At 42.1% G+C, this 19,444-nt stretch overlaps 1 protein-coding gene across 1 annotated transcript in view; it reads right to left on the bottom strand.

The window, feature by feature from the left end:
- RP2 (RP2 activator of ARL3 GTPase) overlaps positions 1–19,444 on the bottom strand; it is a 44,309-nt gene that overhangs the window by 8,553 nt on the left and 16,312 nt on the right. The window contains exon 3 of the mRNA XM_040999505.1: positions 17,582–17,696. Coding sequence (XP_040855439.1) covers positions 17,582–17,696 — 115 coding nt within the window. The remainder of the gene's footprint in view (positions 1–17,581; positions 17,697–19,444) is intronic.

Raw genomic sequence — 19,444 nt, forward strand, 5'->3', positions numbered from 1 at the left:
ATTCTCTAAATAAAATAGATTTTAAAAATGTTCATTTATTCATCTTTTGAAAGGCAGAGAGGCAAGCAGACACACACATAGGGAGGTGGTGACGGGAGGGGGAGAAGAGATATTTCATCTTTTGCTTTACTCTCAAATACCTGATGTGGCCAAAACTCAGCCAGTCCAAAGGCAGGAGCCTGGAATTCAATCCAGGTGTGTGGTAGGAACTGCTGCCTCCCAGGGTGTGCATTAGCAGGAAGCTGGAACTAGAAGCAGAACTGGGTCTTGAACCATCAGACACAGGACATGGGCATCCCGAGAGGGGGTCCTAACCACTGTGCCAAATACCTGGCCTAATAAATACATATACATTTTAAAATAACTTGACTGAACTGTAATAGGTCTTTATCTTCTGGTTTACAGTAAATATAGAGGAACAAATTAAGCAATTCCATGAATATTACAGGATGGTTTACCACAGTTTTACAAGACAAGCATGAAACAAAAAGAGAGGGAACACCTGTTTCTTGTTTAAGAGAGATACAAGCAAGATGCAAGATAACCAAATAAGTGGAGCTATTTTGCATCTATATCAAATTAAACATAAAAATACATAAAGAATTATCTTAGAAAGGCAATTTGCATATGAATTGTATTAAATGATAAATGGATGTTAGTTGTGATAATGTATTGTGGTTCCTTACAAAACAACAATAACAACAACACAGGTTTGGGTTTGGCATGATGGCTCAGCGGCTAAATTCTCATCTTGCAAGTTCTGCCATCCCACATGGGTGCCAGTTCATATCCCAGCTGCTCCACTTCCCACCACTCCCTGCTTGTGGCCTGGGAAAGCAGTTGAGGACGGCCCAAAGCCTTGGGACCCTGCATCTGCATGCGAGACTCAGAGGAAGCTCCTGGCTTCAGATTGGCTATTAGCCAATAAAAATAAATAAATATTTTAAAACCCCACAGGTTTACAGGTTTGTTTAAGGGAGCTGGTGTTGTGGTATAACCCAGTATGCCTCTGCATCCCTACGGGTGCTGATTTGGGATGTAGCCACTCCACATCTGATGCAGGTCCCAGGTAGAACACACCTGGGAAAGCAGTGGAAGCTGGCCCAAGTGCTTGGGCCCCTGCTAACCAATGTAGGAAACCCAAAAGAAGATCAGGGTTCCTGGCTCCTGGAACTATTTGGGGACTGAACTAGAAGATATAGAAGATTTTTCTCTCTCTCTAGTTTTAATTCAAATAAATATTGAAAAAAGAACTAAAGTCTTTAAGAATTTTTTAAGACACACACTGAAATATTTAAGGATAAACTAACAGGGCAAATCAAATTTTAATTAAATTGTGTTAGCTAAAAAAGGAGTATAATTTTTTTGGGCCTGGCGCAGTGGCCTAGCAGCTAAACTCCTTGCCTTGAACTCGCCAGGATCCCATATGATCGCCAGTTCTAATCCCGGCAGCCCCGCTTCCTATCCAGGTACCTGCTTGTGGTCTGGGAAAGCAGTCAAGGATGACCCATGGCCTTGGGATCCTGCACTTGCGTGGGAGACCTGGAGGAAGTTCCTAGCTCCTGGCTTCAGATTGACACAGCACCAGCTGTTGTGGCTGCTTGGGGAGTGAATCATTGGATGGAATATCTTCCTCTCTGTATATCTGACTTTGCAAAAAACAAACAAACAAACAAAAAAAAGAACCAACCAAAAACCAAATCTTTAAAAAAGAGAGAGTATACATTTTTAATTGGTTGATAAGAAATTAATGAAATGGGAAGATGGTTCCTAGTATTCTCTAGAGATAATATATTTAGGAATTTGCAAAAAAAAAAGGGGGGGGGCGGGGAGGTTAAAAGAATTTTTTTTTAAGATTTATTTTTATTATTTTCTTATTGGAAAGGTGGATATACAGAGAGGAGAGACAGAGAGGAAGATCTTTCATCCAATGATTCACTTCCCAAGTGAGCGCAACGGCCGATACTATGCCAATTCAAAGCCAGGAGCCTCTCCCGGGTCTCCCACATGGGTGCAGGTTCCCAAAGCTTTGGGCCATCCTCGACTGCTTCCCCAGGCCACAGGCAGGGAGCTGGAAGGGAAGCAGGGCTGCCGGGCTAGAACCGGCGCCCATATGGGATCCCGGGCGTGCAAGGCGAGGACCTTAACCACTGCGCCACCACGCCAGGCCCAAGAATTTTAAACCAAATAAATATTGATCAAAAGACTTGACAATAAAATAAGTTTTGCACCATCTAGAAAGTTTGAGATGAGATGGAACAGAGCTTACTTTTATTGGGAATCACTAAAACGAAATACAAAACATATTCTTTTTAAGTTAGACATTTATTACTGTAAATTTCTTTTCTATAGAAAGAATGTAATCTAGCTTTCAGAAATATAATTTTTATAAAGTTACCCAGGCATGTAACTTTGATGATATTCTTTGACATATTCTTATATGTTAACATATTCTTATATGTTAAACTTCTAGTAAGTGATCTAGTACTTTTACAACAAAGAAAAAGCAACGGAAAAGGTAGACAAGTGCTCAGTACTAACATGTACAGATAATTGTAAGGGTAAAAAAAAACCTACAATGTGGACAAGGCTTTTTAAAAATAGTCCTATTTATCCATCTAATGATGATGATTACAATTAATGTGATTATTTAAAACTGAACCATGAAGTCAACAAGAACCAGTTGTCATGTTTTTATGTTTTAATGTGAATTCAAATTCACATTTGCAGTAGCTGTATTATTTCAATAATGTTTAGTTGACACATAATTATTGTACATATGTATGGGGTGTGATGTTCTGTTTTGATTCCTATATATTGTGTAATGTTCAAATTAGGGTAAACATATCTATCTTCTGAAACATTTGTTTATGGTAAAAACATTCAAAGCCTCTTCTTCTAGTTTAAAAAAAAATCCAGCATCTTATCATTATCTGTAGTCACCCCACTGTGTAAGAGAACACCAGCACTTCTTTCTCCTGTCTAACTGTAACTTAGAAACCATTTATCAACCTTCCTGCAGCCCTGCCTCCCCCCCTCCTCTGCCTAGCTTCTGGTAAACACCATTCTACTCCTGACTTTTATGAGATCAACTTTAGATTCCACATATGAGGAAGATTATGTAGTACTTGTTTTTCTGTGCCTGGATTATTTCACTTAATAATGATCTCCAGTTGCAAGTTTGCAGTAGCTTTAAATCTAAGCAGTTCATCTGTCACAAAAAAAGTGAGACTTTTATGTAGACAAAAAAAAAAAAAAAATCCTGGATCCTGGATGTCTTATCTAGTGAGAGCTTCTGAGTTATATCTAACATGACCTTGGAACAAGCCACTATCATGTCTCACTTAGATAACAGCAATAGTCTCCTAGTTGGTCTATCCGCTTCACCCTTAGGCAGGAGTTACATTTTTAAAACAGCAGATATTCCTCTGCCCTCAGACCTCCAGTAAATATGTTCTGTAGTTCTTATTTTAATTGCTCTAAAAATAACAGACAGTTTAGAGTAATAACATTAATAATGGAGGTGTTTATAGGGTATGTAATAGTGAAATATATGACACTAATGACACAGAGATGGGAAGGAGAATTGAGAATATGTTTGAAGTCCGTATTACGCTACAGGTGAAGTAAAACGTCTCCTTTTTAAAAGGTCGACACAAATTTTTTAAAAAGAATAATGTAAAACTTAAGGCAACCATTACATACATTCTAGAAAAAGAGAGAAAATAATAAGATGAGATTAAATGGAATGATTTAAAAATGCTCATACAGACAAGGAAGCTAGCAAGATGGCAGATTTTGATCCAAACATACAAACAATTCTTTTTGACATGAATGGTCTAAAAGCAATAAGTAAAAGAGATTGTTAGATTGAACTAAAAAGCAAGAACCAACTGTATGTTACCTATAAAAAACATACACACACACACATATATAAACTGAGACACTAAACAAAGGAAAGCTAGAGTAACTACATTAATTTCAGAAATAAGAGACATTATATAATAAAGGATTCTCCAAGAAGATGCAACAACCCTAAGTGTGCATGGGCCTAACAAAAGACACAGGCAGAATCTGATAGGAAGTGATCCAGAGTTACAGTTGGAGACTTAAACATACTACTCTCTCATTAAATTACAGAGCGAGACAAAAAAAATCAGCAAAGATGTGGATGTTCTGAGTAGCACTAGCAGTCAAATTGACCTAGTGGATATTTATAGACTATTCTGCCAGGCAACAGCAGACTACAGATTCTTCTCACATGTACACAGAACACTTACCAAGAGAGACCATATTCTGTGACATAAAACAAGCTTTCATTACAGAGAACCAAAATCATATAAATGTACAATTCTTGGACTGTAACAGATTTTAATGTAGAAATCAATAATATAAATAAATCTGGGTAATTTTCAAATGTTTGCAAATGCAACACTATACTTCTAAATACTCTTTTGAAGCAAGCAAAAAAGATCTCAAGGGAAATTTGAAATAATTTTTAAGATTTATTTATTTTTATGGGAAAGTCAGATTTACAGAGAGGAGGAAATAGAGAAAAATCTACTGTGTGCTGGTTCACTCCCCAAGTGGCTGCAATGTCCAGAGCTGAGCCAATCCAAAGCCAGGAGCCCAGAAGCCTCCTCCAGGTCCCTCACATGGGTGCAGCATCCCAAAACCTTGGGCTACACTTGACTGCTTTCCCAGGCCACAAGCAGGGAGCTGGATGGGAAGTGGAGCAGCTGGCACATGAATCAGCACCCATATTGGATCCTGGTGCATGCAAAGTGAGGACCTAAGCCACTAGAAAACTGCACCAGGTCTGAAAATTTTAGCTAAATCACAGGGTCATACTTTTTCTGTAAAGGACCAAACAGAAGTATTACAGGCATCATGGGCCATATAGTATCCGCTAATTACCTCTGCTGTTGTTTAGCACAAAAACAGCAAAGTGTAATGCACACAAGAATGAGCATGGCTGTGCTCCAATTAAGCTTCAGGAATTTACTAAAGTGTCAGGCCCATACTTTCCCAAATCCTGAACTATATGAAAATGAAAAATATAACCGTTTGAAATATGTGGGATGCAGTTGAAGCAGTACTTAAAATAATGTTAACATAAAACACATATATAGTTGATTCTTTTTATTCTCCCACATGCCAATTTGCTTATGTATTACAATATATTTGTAACCCTCTAGAAAAATATTTGTAGTGCTTTCATGATTATTCATGGATATGCAGAGTAGCAAAAAATTGGGGGTACCAGATGTGCATGGCTCCAGCTGAGATCAAGCAGAGTAATACTCGGCCTTATTTCGGCTTTTGTATCGAAAACAAGAGTCCCTTTTGTTGTTTCTGTAAGTGTCATATTTTTTTTTCACATTTTTGTGCTTTTAGCTGATGGTTTTGCTGTTTAAAATGGCCCCCAAACATAGTGCTCAAGCACTGCCTAGTGACCGAGGAAGGCTGTGCTGTGCCAGACAAGGAAATACTTGTGTGTCAGGTAAGTCTTGCTCACATGTGAGGAATGGTGCTGCTGGCTGTGATATCAATGTTAGTGAATCAGTGGCATATGCTAATAAATAAGGTATCTAGACACACAAACACATTTGAAACCGGTTACATGTTAATCACTTGATGAGCGTGTTGCCACTGGAGATTTGCAGGATCTTAACTCTGTATTTCTCCTAAACTGCAGTATTCACTTCTAATTCAGTGCTAGCAGAGACTTTGTAGGATATAACTATGTGAATAAAAAGAATCAACTATCTAAAATAAGCAACCCGAGCTTAAACAATAAAGGATTATACAAAAAGTAAATCAAATCTAAAGCTAGTTAAAGAAAGCAACAGATATTAGAACAGAAATTAATGAAATTGAAAAGAGTAGAGCAGGGGGCCAGTGTGACAGCATAGTAAGCTCTCACTGCAGCACTGGCAACACATACGGGTACCGGTTCATGTCCTGGCTGCTCCACTTCTGATCCTCTATGGCAGCAGCAGGTACACCAGAATGCCAACCTCAAGATTATATATTATTACATAAATTTATTTGATAAAGCAGCAGTAGGGTCTGAAAGGGCTGATTATAATTTTGAAAATACTTCTGTGGGTAAAATGCAATCAAACAAGGCATGCTACAGAAAAATCTTCTGTGAAAGGAAGAATCAGTGATGAGCGAAACTGCATTGTTGTCTCATTTTAAGAAACGTTCACGCCCACCCCAAAGTTCAACAGTCATCACTCTGATCAGTCAATGACTAAAAGCCTAAGTAAGACCTTCCACCCGACAGAAAGCTCACGTCATTGTTCGCTCTGTAAAGCAACATTTTAAAATTAAATTATGTACATTACTTGATTGGACATGCTTAACATACTATAATAGGTTGTAAATGTAACTTTTTATGCCCTAGAAGAAAATTCTGATTTTACTAGAACATTCACTTTATTGTGGTGATCTGGAAAAGCATCTACAATATTTCCAAGGCAGGGATAGGGGATATCCAGCCAGTAGGCTGTACAAGGCCAGTGAAATAATTTGGTCAGGCCCTGCCAAGGCAATTTGGTGGGATTCAAAAATCAATAAATGTATAGCAGACAATTTTTAAAAGATTTATCTATTTGGGGGCCCAGTGTGGTAGCCTAGCGGCTAAGGTCTTTTCCTTGCACACACCGGGATCCCATATGAGTGCCAACTCCAGTACCGGCAGCCCCGCTTCCCATCCAGCTTTCCCTGCTTGTGGCCTGGGAAAGCAGTCAAGAATGGCCCAAGACCTTGGGACCCTGCACCCGTGTGAAAGACCTGGAGGAGGCTCCTGGCTCCTGACTACAGGTCGGCCCAGCTCCGGCCACTGTAGCCACTTGGAGAGTGAATCAGTGGATGAAGGATCTTCCCCTGTCTTTATATATCTGGCTTTCCAATAAAAACTTTAAAATCTTAAAAAAAAAAGAGAGAGATTTACCTATTTGTATCTGAAAAGCCAAGATACAGAAGGAGAGAGAGAGATCTTCCATCTGCTGGTTCACTCCACAAATGGCTGCAATGGCCAGAGCTGGGAGTGTCTGAATGCAGGGACCAGGAGCCTCTTCTGGAACTCTCACATGGGTGCAGGGGCCCAAGGACCTGGACCATCCTCCCCTGGTTTTCTAGGCACATTAGCAGGGAGCTGGATTGGAAGTGGAGGAGCCAGGACTAGAACCTGCGCCCATATGTGGGTGGGATGCCAGTGCTGCAAGTGGAGGGAGACTTGACCAATTATGCCACAGTGCTGGCCCCAACAGGCTAATTTTGAAGTTGATAATTTTGTATGGCCTGCAAATTTTGTAATAGCCTTCGGTGGACAAAAGGCTTCCCACTTCTGCTCTGAGGTATGTCTGTGTAGAACTAATTGTAGGTATGTGTGATATATGGTTTAATATTCAATACACGTATTTCTTATCTCTGTTGGAACAACCTAAAACCAGGGACATCTTGGTATTATGGGTACACCTGGCACCCATATCTTAGATTCTAATTAATACTGTAGAATAAGAGGAATTGGTGGTTCTTGGAGAAACAGCTGATGGTAGTTCTGGGGAAAGGAAAATGACAGGATGGGTCTTGCAGACTGGGAAAGTAAGGAAGTTCTCCAAGATGAAGGCATGTCGAAGTGACAGAGGAACCACCTAGAAGAGCCCCCAGGGGCTAAAACTGGAACAATGTGATAGAACTGAATCATAACCGAAAGAATCAAATCTATATCCATGAGTCAGTACTGACAGAAATCAATTTACTACTGATACGGAGTAGATAAATAAATGGGAGAATTCACCACTCTCTTTTTTTTAAATAAGTATTCCAAATAATACATTTTTACATTCCCCTTTCTAGGAGGCAAGTCCCAACTCTCCTTTCCTTGGGTGCGGGCTGCTCTTTGTGACTCCGTGATGCAGAGTATGGAAAGGCAAACAGACGTTACAGCACAGACCTGCGGCAGGTGCCGCCTCTCGCTGCCATCCCATTGCCTCATGAGGTGATGTGAGGTGATGATGCCAAGGGCACCCATTATAACCCCGGACAAAATATCAGACAAACCCAACCTGAAGAATATTCCACAAGAGACTGAAGTGCTTTCACTGATTAGAGGCGGTTAAGGGGACATGGCAAGTACTGTGGGATCCTGGATTGAATCCCAGAACTGAAAAAGGACATAAGTGGAAAAGCTGGTAAAATGCGATAAAGTTTTAAAATGAATAGTATTTTACCAATGTAAATTTCTTAGTTTGACAGATGAACCATTTGAGGAAGCTGGATTTTTGTATGTATGCCCCCAAACCTAAAATTATTCCAATACAAAAACTTGACTTTTGTGCTGGAATAAACATTTAATAGCTTCTCATTTCATTCAGACTAGAAGCCAAAGTCTGCACAGCGGCTTACATCATGCTACATTATCTGGCTTTACATCTGTTACTTATCAGACCTCAACCACTGTGTTTGCTAAATGAATGAATAGTCCTGTAAAACAAAGGAAGCCCAACCTGAATGAGCATAGACTCATCTGGGAAACTACTGAAAATGCAGAGTTCAAGGTTACATCTCAGAAACTTACGAATCAGTCTTTCTGGGGTGGGAGCTGGCAGTTTGTGTTTTGTTCTTTTGTGTGTGTTTCTTTCACTTAGAGACCATGCACCGGTTCATTCTCCAAATGCCTGCGAAGGTCAGAGCTGAAGCAGACTCAGGAACTCAGTGTGGCTCCCCCCAGGTGGCCAGCAGGAGCCCCATCACTTGGTCCATCACTGTTGCTTCCCAAACCCATACACAACAATTTGAGAGGTAGGCACCCTAACTACTAGGCTAACTGCCTGCTCCTGGAAATTCATATTTTTAAAAGATTTTTTTAAAGTTTTGTTGGAAAAGCAGATACACAGAGATATATCCGTCTGCTGACTCACTCCCCAAGTGGCTGCAATGGCCAGAGCTGAGCCAATCCAAAGCCAAGAGCCAGGAACTTCCCCCAGGTCTCCCTGCGTGGGTGCAGGGTCCCAAGCCCTTGGGCCATCTTCTACCGCCTTTCCAGGCCATAAGCAGGGAGCTGGATGGGATGTGGAGCAGCCAGGACACAAACCCGGTGCCCATATGGGATTCCAGCACATGCAAGGCGAGGGTTTTAGCCACTAGACTCACCACAGTGGGCCCAGAAATTCATATTTTTATGAGTACCCTAGATAGCTCTGAGAATGAGTCAGGTTTGAAAGATTCTCAAAATGAAAAATAGTGAACTCTCTTTTAACTAAAGCTAAATAATTGTGACTACTTTAACCAAAGAAAGAAAGCAGAGATTCTGAGGTGCCAAATATTAGATAAAAGTGAATTTTCAAAAGAGTATGTCCACCTTTAGTTCAGTACCTTGGTTTTCATCTGGGAGCAGTCTGACCTCCCAGAAAACGTTTGGCAATGCTCGGGAACATTTGTAGTTGCCGTAATAGGAGAGTGGGTTACTACTGGCACCTAGTGGCCGGAGGCTAGAGATGCTGCTAAACATCCTATAATGCACAGAAAGAGCTCCCAGTAACAGAACTATCTGACCTGAAATGTCAGTGCCAGACTGTGAACCCCTGCCTTAGAATGACTGTTGCGGACTTGCTGATAAGGATTCAACCGACCCAACTAGCATCAGAATATCTCCACTGGTGATCTGCTTAGTGTTACACATGAATCAATATGTTATTGGGCAACTTAAAATTCCCAATTTTTAATTTGTAAATTCTCATTCATTATAGTATAGAAGACTTGAAAAAATACCATAAACCCACAGAAGGTAACATTTCATCGCATTGACTTTATTGCATACTACACACCATCTGCAAACACATTCATTGCTTTTTTTGCTGAGTCATTTGAAAGTAGCAGACATCATAACACTTCAGTGTGAATCTTTTACATAATCACAGTACCATTATCATACTTAAGGATGTTAGTACATATTCTGTATCATCTTCAGACTTCCCAAATTGTCCTCAGAATGCCTTTTACAGTTCTATAGCTCCAAGATCTAAAGTTCACTTGCTTATGTCAGTCTCCTCTTTTTTTTTTTTATTTTTAGCTGGGGAAGGGAGCGGACAGGGTGAATGCGAATGCTCCCATTTCATCTGTTGTCTCACTCTCAGGAATGCTTGCAACACTTTGGCCTGTGCTGCGGCTGCCAAAGCTGGGAGCAGGAACTCAATTCAGGATCTCCCATGGGTGTCAGGAACCAGATTACTCAGACTACCATCCCACTACTGCCTTCCAAAGTTCAAAGCAACAGGAATCTAGAACCAGACATCAGCCAGACACTGAATCCGAACACTCCAGTATGAGAGGAGGGCTTTAGATCTTAACTCGCCTTAGCCACCAGGCCAAATGCCTGCCTTCTTAACTGTCTTTTAATCCAGAAGAGTTTCCTTATTGCTTTGTCTTTGGTAATGCCAAGGAGGCCTAGCCCACTGTTTTGTGTAATGCTTTCTGTTTTGGATTTCTCTCTCTGTTTGATTACGATGTCATTTAACATTCCCCACCTCACCCCCCAATTAGAAGTCTTTACTCCATTTGTTTCAGGTTAAATGCTTTTGATGGAGTGGGCATTTGATCTAGCTGTTAAGATCAGACTGCTTGTTTTTTTTTTTTTTTTAAGATTTTTAGAAATTTTATTTGAAAGGTAGAGTTAGAAAGAGAGAGGGAGAGAGAAGACACAAAAGGCTGCTGACTACTGTATCTGACCCAGGCCAAAGCCAGGAGCCAGGAGCTTCTGAGTTTTCCAAGTGGGCAGTAGGGGGTCAGACACTTGTGCCACTTTCCACTGGTTTCCCAGACAGATCAGTAGTGAGTTGGGGTGAAAGTGGAGCAGCCAGGACTCAAACCAGTGTCCAGATATGGGATGCCAGCATCACAGGCAGCAACTTGACCTGTTTCACTACAACCGCTGGCCCCAGACTGCCTGGGTTTGATACCTACCTCCAACTCCTGATTTCAGCTCCCTTTCATGCAACCTCTGGGAAGTAGTAGTGTTAACAACTCCTGTAACTCACCTGCTGTCACCAATGTTGCAGACCTGGATGGATTTTTGGGCTCTCAGCTTTGGCTCAGCCCAGTCCTAACCACTGTGAGCATTCTGGGGAGTGAATCGGCAGATGGAAAGCATGTTCTCTGTCTCTCACTTTACAGGTGATGGTGCAGAATTCCCATTGCATCACATCAGGAGCAGCACAGGTTGGCTTATCCATCACTGAAGCCAAGTTTTTTTTTTTAAAGATTTATTTTTATTATTTTTTATTGGAAAGGCGGATATACAGAGAGGAGAGACAGAGAGGAAGATCTTCCATCCGATGATTCACTCCCCAAGTGAGCCGCAACGGGTCGATACTATGCCGATTCAAAGCCAGGAGCCTCTTCCGGGTCTCCCACGCGGGTGCAGGGTCCCAAAGCTTTGGGCCGTCCTCGACTGCTTTCCCGGGCCACAGGCAGGGAGCTGGAAGGGAAGCGGGGCTGCCGGGATTAGAACCGGCGCCCATATGGGATCCCGGGCGTGCAAGGCGAGAACTTAACCACTTGCGCCACCGCGCCGGGCCCTGAAGCCAAGTTTTATCACTGGGCTAACATGGCATTCAAATCTCTGCTGTAAAGGCTCACTTCCTCTTTGAATAGAATATATAAATATTCAATTTCTGCATAACTTTTACCCCATTAGCTGTAGCATCCACTGATAATCTCTGACTAAAATAATTATTACATTGGTGTTGGAAAATGATGGTTATTTCCATATTTATAATTATTTTTATACTTACTGGCTCATAATATTCTGTAAACAGCAAATAAGCATTTCTTTACTCCTTCCCATCTTTTTTGCTTATAACTATGAACTATGAGTTTCTATTTTTTTTTATATATCATTACCTTCATTTTTCTTTTTGATGGCTAAGCTGTCCCACATTTATGGCCAGTGTCATAGCACAGCGGTTTAAGCCGCTGCCTGCATCTCAGTGCATCGGTTTGAGTCCTAGCTGCTCTACTTCCATACAGCTTCCTGCTAACGGACCTGAGCAGTGAAAGATAATCCAAGTGCTCGGGCCCCTTCCACCAACTTGGGGGACTGAGAGGGAGTTTGATGTTCTTGGTTTCTGCTGGGCTCAGGCCTGGCTGGCTAGTGTGGGCATTTGGGGAGTGAACCAGTAGATAGATCTTTTTTCTTCATCTCTCCCTCTGTTACTCTCCCTTTCAAATAAATGAAATAAATATATTTTTAAAACTTTCCTTGAAGGTGGGCTGGGCTAGGCTAGGCTGTAGCCTCTGCCAGCATGAGCTAGAATTGAAAGGTGGGCCGGGCCCGGCCAGGCTATAGCACTCACTGATAAATGCCGAGGTGAGGCAGGCCATGCCAGACTGGGCTGCAGGACCCAGTCAGCATACATGGGACCAAGGGAGGAAGCTGGCAAGGGGACTGTGAGGGGCTCCCCTGCTGGAGCACTACTCCCACTGGAGAGCATGAGTTGGGATGGGGGCAGATCAGGTCAGGCAGGGCTATAACACCTGTTGGCCTCATGTGAGCTGGATTAGGGAAATGCCAGGCTGGGTTGACTATTCCTTCTGGTGCAAGCATAAGTCAGAGTAGGTGTGGGTTGGTTGGGCTTTGCCGCAGCATCAGCTGTCAGATGCTGGCACACGGGACAAAATCTGACAAAGTTAAGCTGAGGAACTACCTGGAAGGTGCAAGATCCGGGAGTGAGAGTGGGCCCAGTAGGGAACCAGTGGGCACCTCCCTATTGGGTTGCCACTCCCACTGGTGAGCATGAGAACCAGGCCGGGGGCAGGCATGGCTAGACAGAGTGGCACCCACTGGTACATGTGTGGGCTGGATAGTGGGGCTGGTTGGGTTGAACTAGGCTTCAATGCCCATTGAGATGTGTGAGAGCTCAATGGGATATGGGACAGACTAGACCAGTCTGCTGTACACACTGGTAAGCCCGGGAACCAGGGCAGGGAGCAGGCCTGGTGGGGGTTACTGTGAGTTGATCCGACTAGGCTGCAGCTCCCTCTAGTGTACATGAGTGTGTGATGGGCAGGATCAGGCAGGGCTGCAACACCCATTTTGTTTATGTAAAAGACAGGGCTGCAGACAGAACGGAGCCAGCAATTGAAACCAACAGCGTGTACATAAGCTGAATGGGGTGATGGACTGTGCCGGCCCTTGTACTGGCAGGCACACACAAGATTCAGGTCTGGGATCACCTCAGATGAAGTTTCTTTGGGGATCCCTCCAATGGAATTGCTGGACTCAGAACCCCAACCATGGAGAGACTTGCAGGTTCCATGCTCTGACTGTGGAGTGCACGTGTTAGAGCTGGGCCACCTCAGTGGCTTAGTTGGAGCAGTGGATGGCCCATTCAGGTGCACATAGAGGATGTGGCAGTACATTTGAGTCTGCAGAGGACAGCTGGTACCACAATAAAAGATTGAGGACAGAACAAATTTATCAACTAACCCTGCCACATGTTTGGCAGTGACTTTCTGGGCAAACGGAGACTCTAAGGTGGACTATGTCAAACAGCGGATTCTGGAGAGATTTCATTGTGCTTGGAGTGACGAGATCGGCAGTAATTTGGAACTGTTAAACTATCAAAACTACTTGAGCAGGACCCTCAGAGCATGCCCCCATTGGGGACCCTGGGGCAGTGTTGAGTAGCTGTCCTCCATCCCAAGGTACAGAGGTATTTAGGGCTTCTCCCCTTACCTGCCCCCTTCCCCCAGATACAGGAAGGGAAAATGTGGAAATGGTGATCTCACCCAGCTTCCTGTAACACATGACCCTTATCACCCTAATCAACTAAGTAAAAATCATCAAAAAAATAATAATTAATGAAACATTAAATTAATAAAATTTCTCTCAAATTTAGTGACTGCTCCTGCAACTTCTGACATGAGCTAACCAGATTTGATTGCTTCCTATGGGCATGTTTTTACAGACTTATTTATGTTTTTTTAAATTCCTGTAATATCTGTTCATTGGTTTTAGTTTTTGTTTTTGTACCAACAGAGCATTTTATTTCTTCCATGTGGAATATATTGCTATTTAAATGAAGACACTTATATCTGGCTAGACAAATTTTTCTTTTTCCCTAAATTTTTATTTATTTGGGAGGTATAGACGAGAGAGACAGTGTTATGTCCACTCCGCTGGTTCTCTTCACCATTTACACAGTAGCATCGGGCAGGGGCAGGGCCAGTTCAATGCCACACACTCAATCCAGGTCTCTCACATTGGGGACAATGTCCCAATAACTTGAGCCATCACTTACCGCTTCCTGGGGCATGTGCTTGCAGGAACCTGGAATCAGAAATGGACTCGGGACTCAAACCTGGGCACTCCAACATGGGCTGTGGGAATCCCAAGCAGCCCCTTAGTAGCTATGTCACATGCCCACTGCTGGCCTGCGCAGTAATCCATGACAACTACTCTACTAACGTCACTTAGAATTTAGACATACTCGTTTCATTCCTACCTGTCATACTTTAGGATGACCACTGCACTTATTATTTCATTTGTTTTGCAAATGCTGTTAAGACTTTTAAAGAATCTTTTCCAAAACTTCATGTTGATCCAGAATTTTAAAAATCTTGAGGGCCTGGCACAATGGCCTAGCAGCTAAAGTCCTCACCTTGAATGTGCCGGTATCCCATATGGGCACCGGTTCTAATCCCAGCAGCTCCACTTCCCATCCAGCTCCCTGCTTGTGGCCTGGGAAAGCAGTTGAGGATGGCCCAAAGCCTTGGGACCCTGCACCTGCATGGGAGACCCAGAGGAAGCTCCTGGCTTTGGATTGGCTCAGCACCAGTCATTACGGTCACTTGGGGAATGAATCAACGGATGGAAGATCTTCATCTCTGTCTCTTCTCCTCTCTTTATATATTTGCCTTTCCAATAAAAATAAATAAATCTTTGGAAAAAAAATCTTGAGACATGGTTGTATCAAAAGAATCAGGTCATGACTTCCTTATACAGCTTGAAAATCCCTTATGCAAAATGATTGAGATCAGAACAGTTTTTGGATTTAGGCATTTTTTAAAAGATTATGAACTATGTGCATATATATAAAATGAGATTTGGGGACGGGGATAACACTCAAGTTTAAATTCAAAATTCATTCATTTCATATATGAGGGATTTATAAAAATTCCATGGAAAATACATATTATAAAAAAGCAGAAATTTCAAATTTTCTTGCAGCAAAAAAGTTTATCTTAATTCCATAAATTTTTTTCAAGTCTCCTGTATCCCTTACACAGGTAAATTTATACAATATTTTAGTGCTCTTGTGTTTTGTCTCTGACCTATCACATGAGGTCAGGTGTGTCATGTCAGCACTCAAAGGGTTTCAACATTTGAAAAAAAATGACCTCACATTTTGGAAAATTTCATTATGAATACTCACGTTCTGTACCACAGGAAATACGCTTTTGTAACCACAAAAGTACATGAAGTACTATATTAACACTTAACAGCTGAGTTATATTCAGCATTGCTAACTAGAAGTATCTAAACCATCCTCCAGCATTTTCATGTAGGGTATAGGGAATGTTTTTTAGATTTGTTTTATTTTTATTGGAAAGGCAGATCAGATTTACAGAGAAAAGGAGAGACAGAAAGATCTCCCATCCAATGGTTCACTTTCCAAATGGCCACAAAATGGCCAGAGCTGAGCCACTCCGAAGCCAGGAGCCTGGAGCTTCTTCCTGGTCCCCCACATTGGTGAAGGGTCCCAAGGCTTTGGGCCGTCCTCGACTGCTTTCCCAGGCCACAAGCAGGGAGCTGGATGGGAAGCGGGGCTGCCAGGACACTAATCAGCACCCATATGAGATGCTGAATCAGCACCCATATGAGATGCTGCACCAGCACGGTGAGGATTTAGTCATTGAACCATAGTGCTGGGCCCATTTTCATATAGGTCTTTACAGTTTATTAGAATTCATTTCTACATAAAAAAACATATATATATATCCACGATCTCTAGGGTACGCTTACTCAGCACTGCATATTTCTGTTCATATTTTTTTCAATAAATCAATAAAAGCCTGGTGAGCCTTGGGCAATGTCCCTGCTCAGAACAACTACATAGTAATCTGTGCGTCATCTCTCGGATCAGCACATCTTGAGACACGGAGAGGCAGGGAGTAACCCTTTAGGAGGGAACACAAACTTCAGTTCTCCTCTCTGCAGACATATACCCAGTCTGTGAAATGCGCTGGCGGCACTCACCCGTGGGGGAAAACAATTTCTAACACATGAGAAGTTAATGATATGGAAAACTGAATTAAAATATATGTTTATTTGGGTGTAAAAACTTGAAATTCATGCACAGCTTTTTCACAATACTGATTATTCTGAGCTTTTTGACAACTACTTCATTTTGTAAAGATTTTTAGAAATAATTTACACCAAAATAAACTTGTTTTTCCATGATCTATTTCAAGTCCTCTGGTTTTAAATACATAAAAATACTATACTACTTTGTTTACATTTCCTTCCTTCCCAATAGGACCAAAGCACACTGAAGGCTGAAAGAGCTTGAGTCAGCTGCTTTGCCACTCCAGAAACGGAATATGAAATGTTCACTCAGTATGCAACAGGGAAAGGTACAGCAATATAATAATTAAAAACCATAAAAACATAATCATATTATTTTAAAATACTAAGAACATGTAATATGAAAAAAAAAAACCCTTAATGTCTAATTGGTAGTTTGACAGAGTTTCCTGGATGATGTGAAATTTGGAAATTTCTGAGCAGCATAAGAGAACTGTTGAAAGTAATAATAAGTCAAATTAATAAATTGGGCCCGGCGTGATAGCATAGTGGTTAAAGTCCTTGCCTTGCACACACCGGGATCCCATATGGGCGCCGGTTCTAATCCCGGCAGCTCCGCTTCCCATCCAGCTCCCTGCTTGTGGCCTGGGAAGGCAGTCAAGGATGGCCCAAATCTTTGGGACCCTGCACCTGCATGGGAGACCTGGAAGAGGCTCCAGGCTCCTGGCTTCGGATTGGCTCAACTCCAGCCATTGCAGTCACTTGGGAAATGAACCATAGGATGGAAGATCTTTCTCTCTCTCTTCCTCTATGTATATTCACCTTTCCAATAAAAATAAATAAATCTTTTTTAAAAATTAACAAATTAAGAAAATAATCACCGGGCTAGCATTGTAGTGCAGTGGTTAAGCCACTAGCTGTGATGTCAGCATCCCACATTGGAGCACCAGTTCAAGTGCTGGCTGCTCTGCTTCGACCCTGCTCCCTGCTAACGTACATGGAAAAGCAGCAGAAGATGGCCCAGGATACTTGGGCCTCTGCAAGCATGCTGGGAGACACAAATGGAATTCCTAGCTCTTGGCTTCAGCCTGGCCCTGCCTGGGCTACACTGGCCATCTGGGGAATGAAATAATGAATGAAAGGTTCCCTTCTCTCTTCGTCCCTCCCTCCCTGTTACTTTGCTTTTTGGATATATAAAATGAATGTTTACAGACAAAAAAAAAAGAAAAGAACTTGACAAGTATCCCATCATTCCACAGGTACCTTTTTTCAGAAGAGGACTGAAGTCAGCTGCTTTCTCTCGAAAAACCCTTTGAGCATCCTCAGGTTTCATAGTCACTTCCTTTGTTTGGACTAGGAAAAAACCTTTACCAATCATCTGTGGAAAATAAAATTGCATTTAGATTTTAAAATGAACTTCTGAGACTGAATATTTTTCTACTCTAGTAGTTTTCTTTATTAAATGCAACACTGCACTTTATACACTAACCCTGAACATGTGCTATAACAAGATATCATGTACATGAGATTCTTCCAGATGGCTATGCATGAATATTGTCATACCCACTCTTAAGAGTCAAATAATATGAATCACCCTTTAATCTTACAATTAAAAATATTTTTGATTGAGGCTACCAAGAGAAATTTTAGGTTGGTGATCCTGAAAATGTCTTCACAGGAAGAGACTAGTTTAAGGCACACTGACATGATGAAACACCACAGTTCATTACATTTAATTAATATAAAAATTAAATATAAATTAAATATAAATTAAATATAAAATTTAAATATAAATTAAATATAAAAAAGATTTTATAAAATGGGGAAGGCTTGTGCAATAATGTTTAGTTTATTATTTTTAAAAGATTTATTTTATTTTCATCAGAAAGTCAGATATACAGTGAGGACAGACTGAGAGGAAGATCCTCCGTCTGTTGACTCAATTCCCAAGTAACCGCAACAGCCAGAGCTGAGCCAATCCGAAGCCAGGAGCCAGGAGCCTCTTCCAGGTCTCTCATGCAGGTGCAGGGTCTCAAGGCCTTGGGCCATCCTTACTGATTTTCCAAGCCACAGCAGGGAGCTGGATGGGAAGCGGGACCACTGGGATTAGAAACAGCGCCCATATGGGATCCCAGTGTGTGCAAAGTGAGGACTTTAGCTACTAGGTTACCACGTGGGGCCCAATGTTCAGTTTATTTTAAAGTCCTCACCTTGCATGCACCGGGATCCTCTATGGGCACCAGTTCGTGTCCTGGTGGCCCTGCTTCCCATCCAGCTCCCTGCTTGTGGCCTGGGAAAACAGCTGAGAACGGTTCAAGACCTTGGGACCTTGCATCCGTGTTGGAGACCCAGAATAAGCTCCTGGCTTTGGATCAGCTCAACTCCAGCCATTGTAGCCACTTGGAGAGTAAACCAGTGAATATATATATATATACACATACACACACACACATATATATATATACTTAATTATTAGTGGAAAGAGATTTATAGAGAGGAGACACAGAAAGATCTTCCATCCACTGGTTCACTTCCCAAGTGGTTGCAATGGCTGAAGCTGAGCTGATCTGAAGCCAGGAGCTTCTTCTGGGTCTCCCAGTGGATGTAGAGTCCCAAGGCTTTGGGCCATCTTCTTGCTTTCCTAAGGCAAAAGCAGGGAGCTGGATGGAAAGTGGAGCAGATGGGATATGAATCAGTGCCCATACGGGATCTCAGTGTGTGCAAAGTGAGAATTTATCCACTGAGCCATCATGCAATACATAGTTTATTTTTTAAAGAGATTTATCGATTTTTATTGTAAAGGCAGAGTTACAGAGAGAGAGAGAAAGAGAAAAAGAGAGAGCAAAACAGATTCCATCCATTGGTTCACTCTCCAAAGGGCTGGTCAAAGGCCGGGAGCCTGGAACCCCTTCTCCGCCTCCCATGTGGGTGTAGGGTCCCAAGTTTTTGGGCATTCTCCACTACCTTTCCAGGCCATAAGCAGGGCACTGTATCAGAAGTCGAGCAGCTAAGACATGAACCAGCACTCATATGGGATTCTGACACTGCAGGCTGAGGCTTAAGCTGCTATATCACCACGATGGCCCCCATGTCCATTTTAAGCGGTATGGTACAGGGGCTGGGACT

This window comes from Ochotona curzoniae, unplaced genomic scaffold (genome assembly GCF_017591425.1).
Source record: "Ochotona curzoniae isolate NIBS_2020 unplaced genomic scaffold, NIBS_Ocur_1.0 contig_1274, whole genome shotgun sequence".
In the NCBI taxonomy this organism is placed as follows: Eukaryota; Metazoa; Chordata; class Mammalia; order Lagomorpha; family Ochotonidae; genus Ochotona; species Ochotona curzoniae.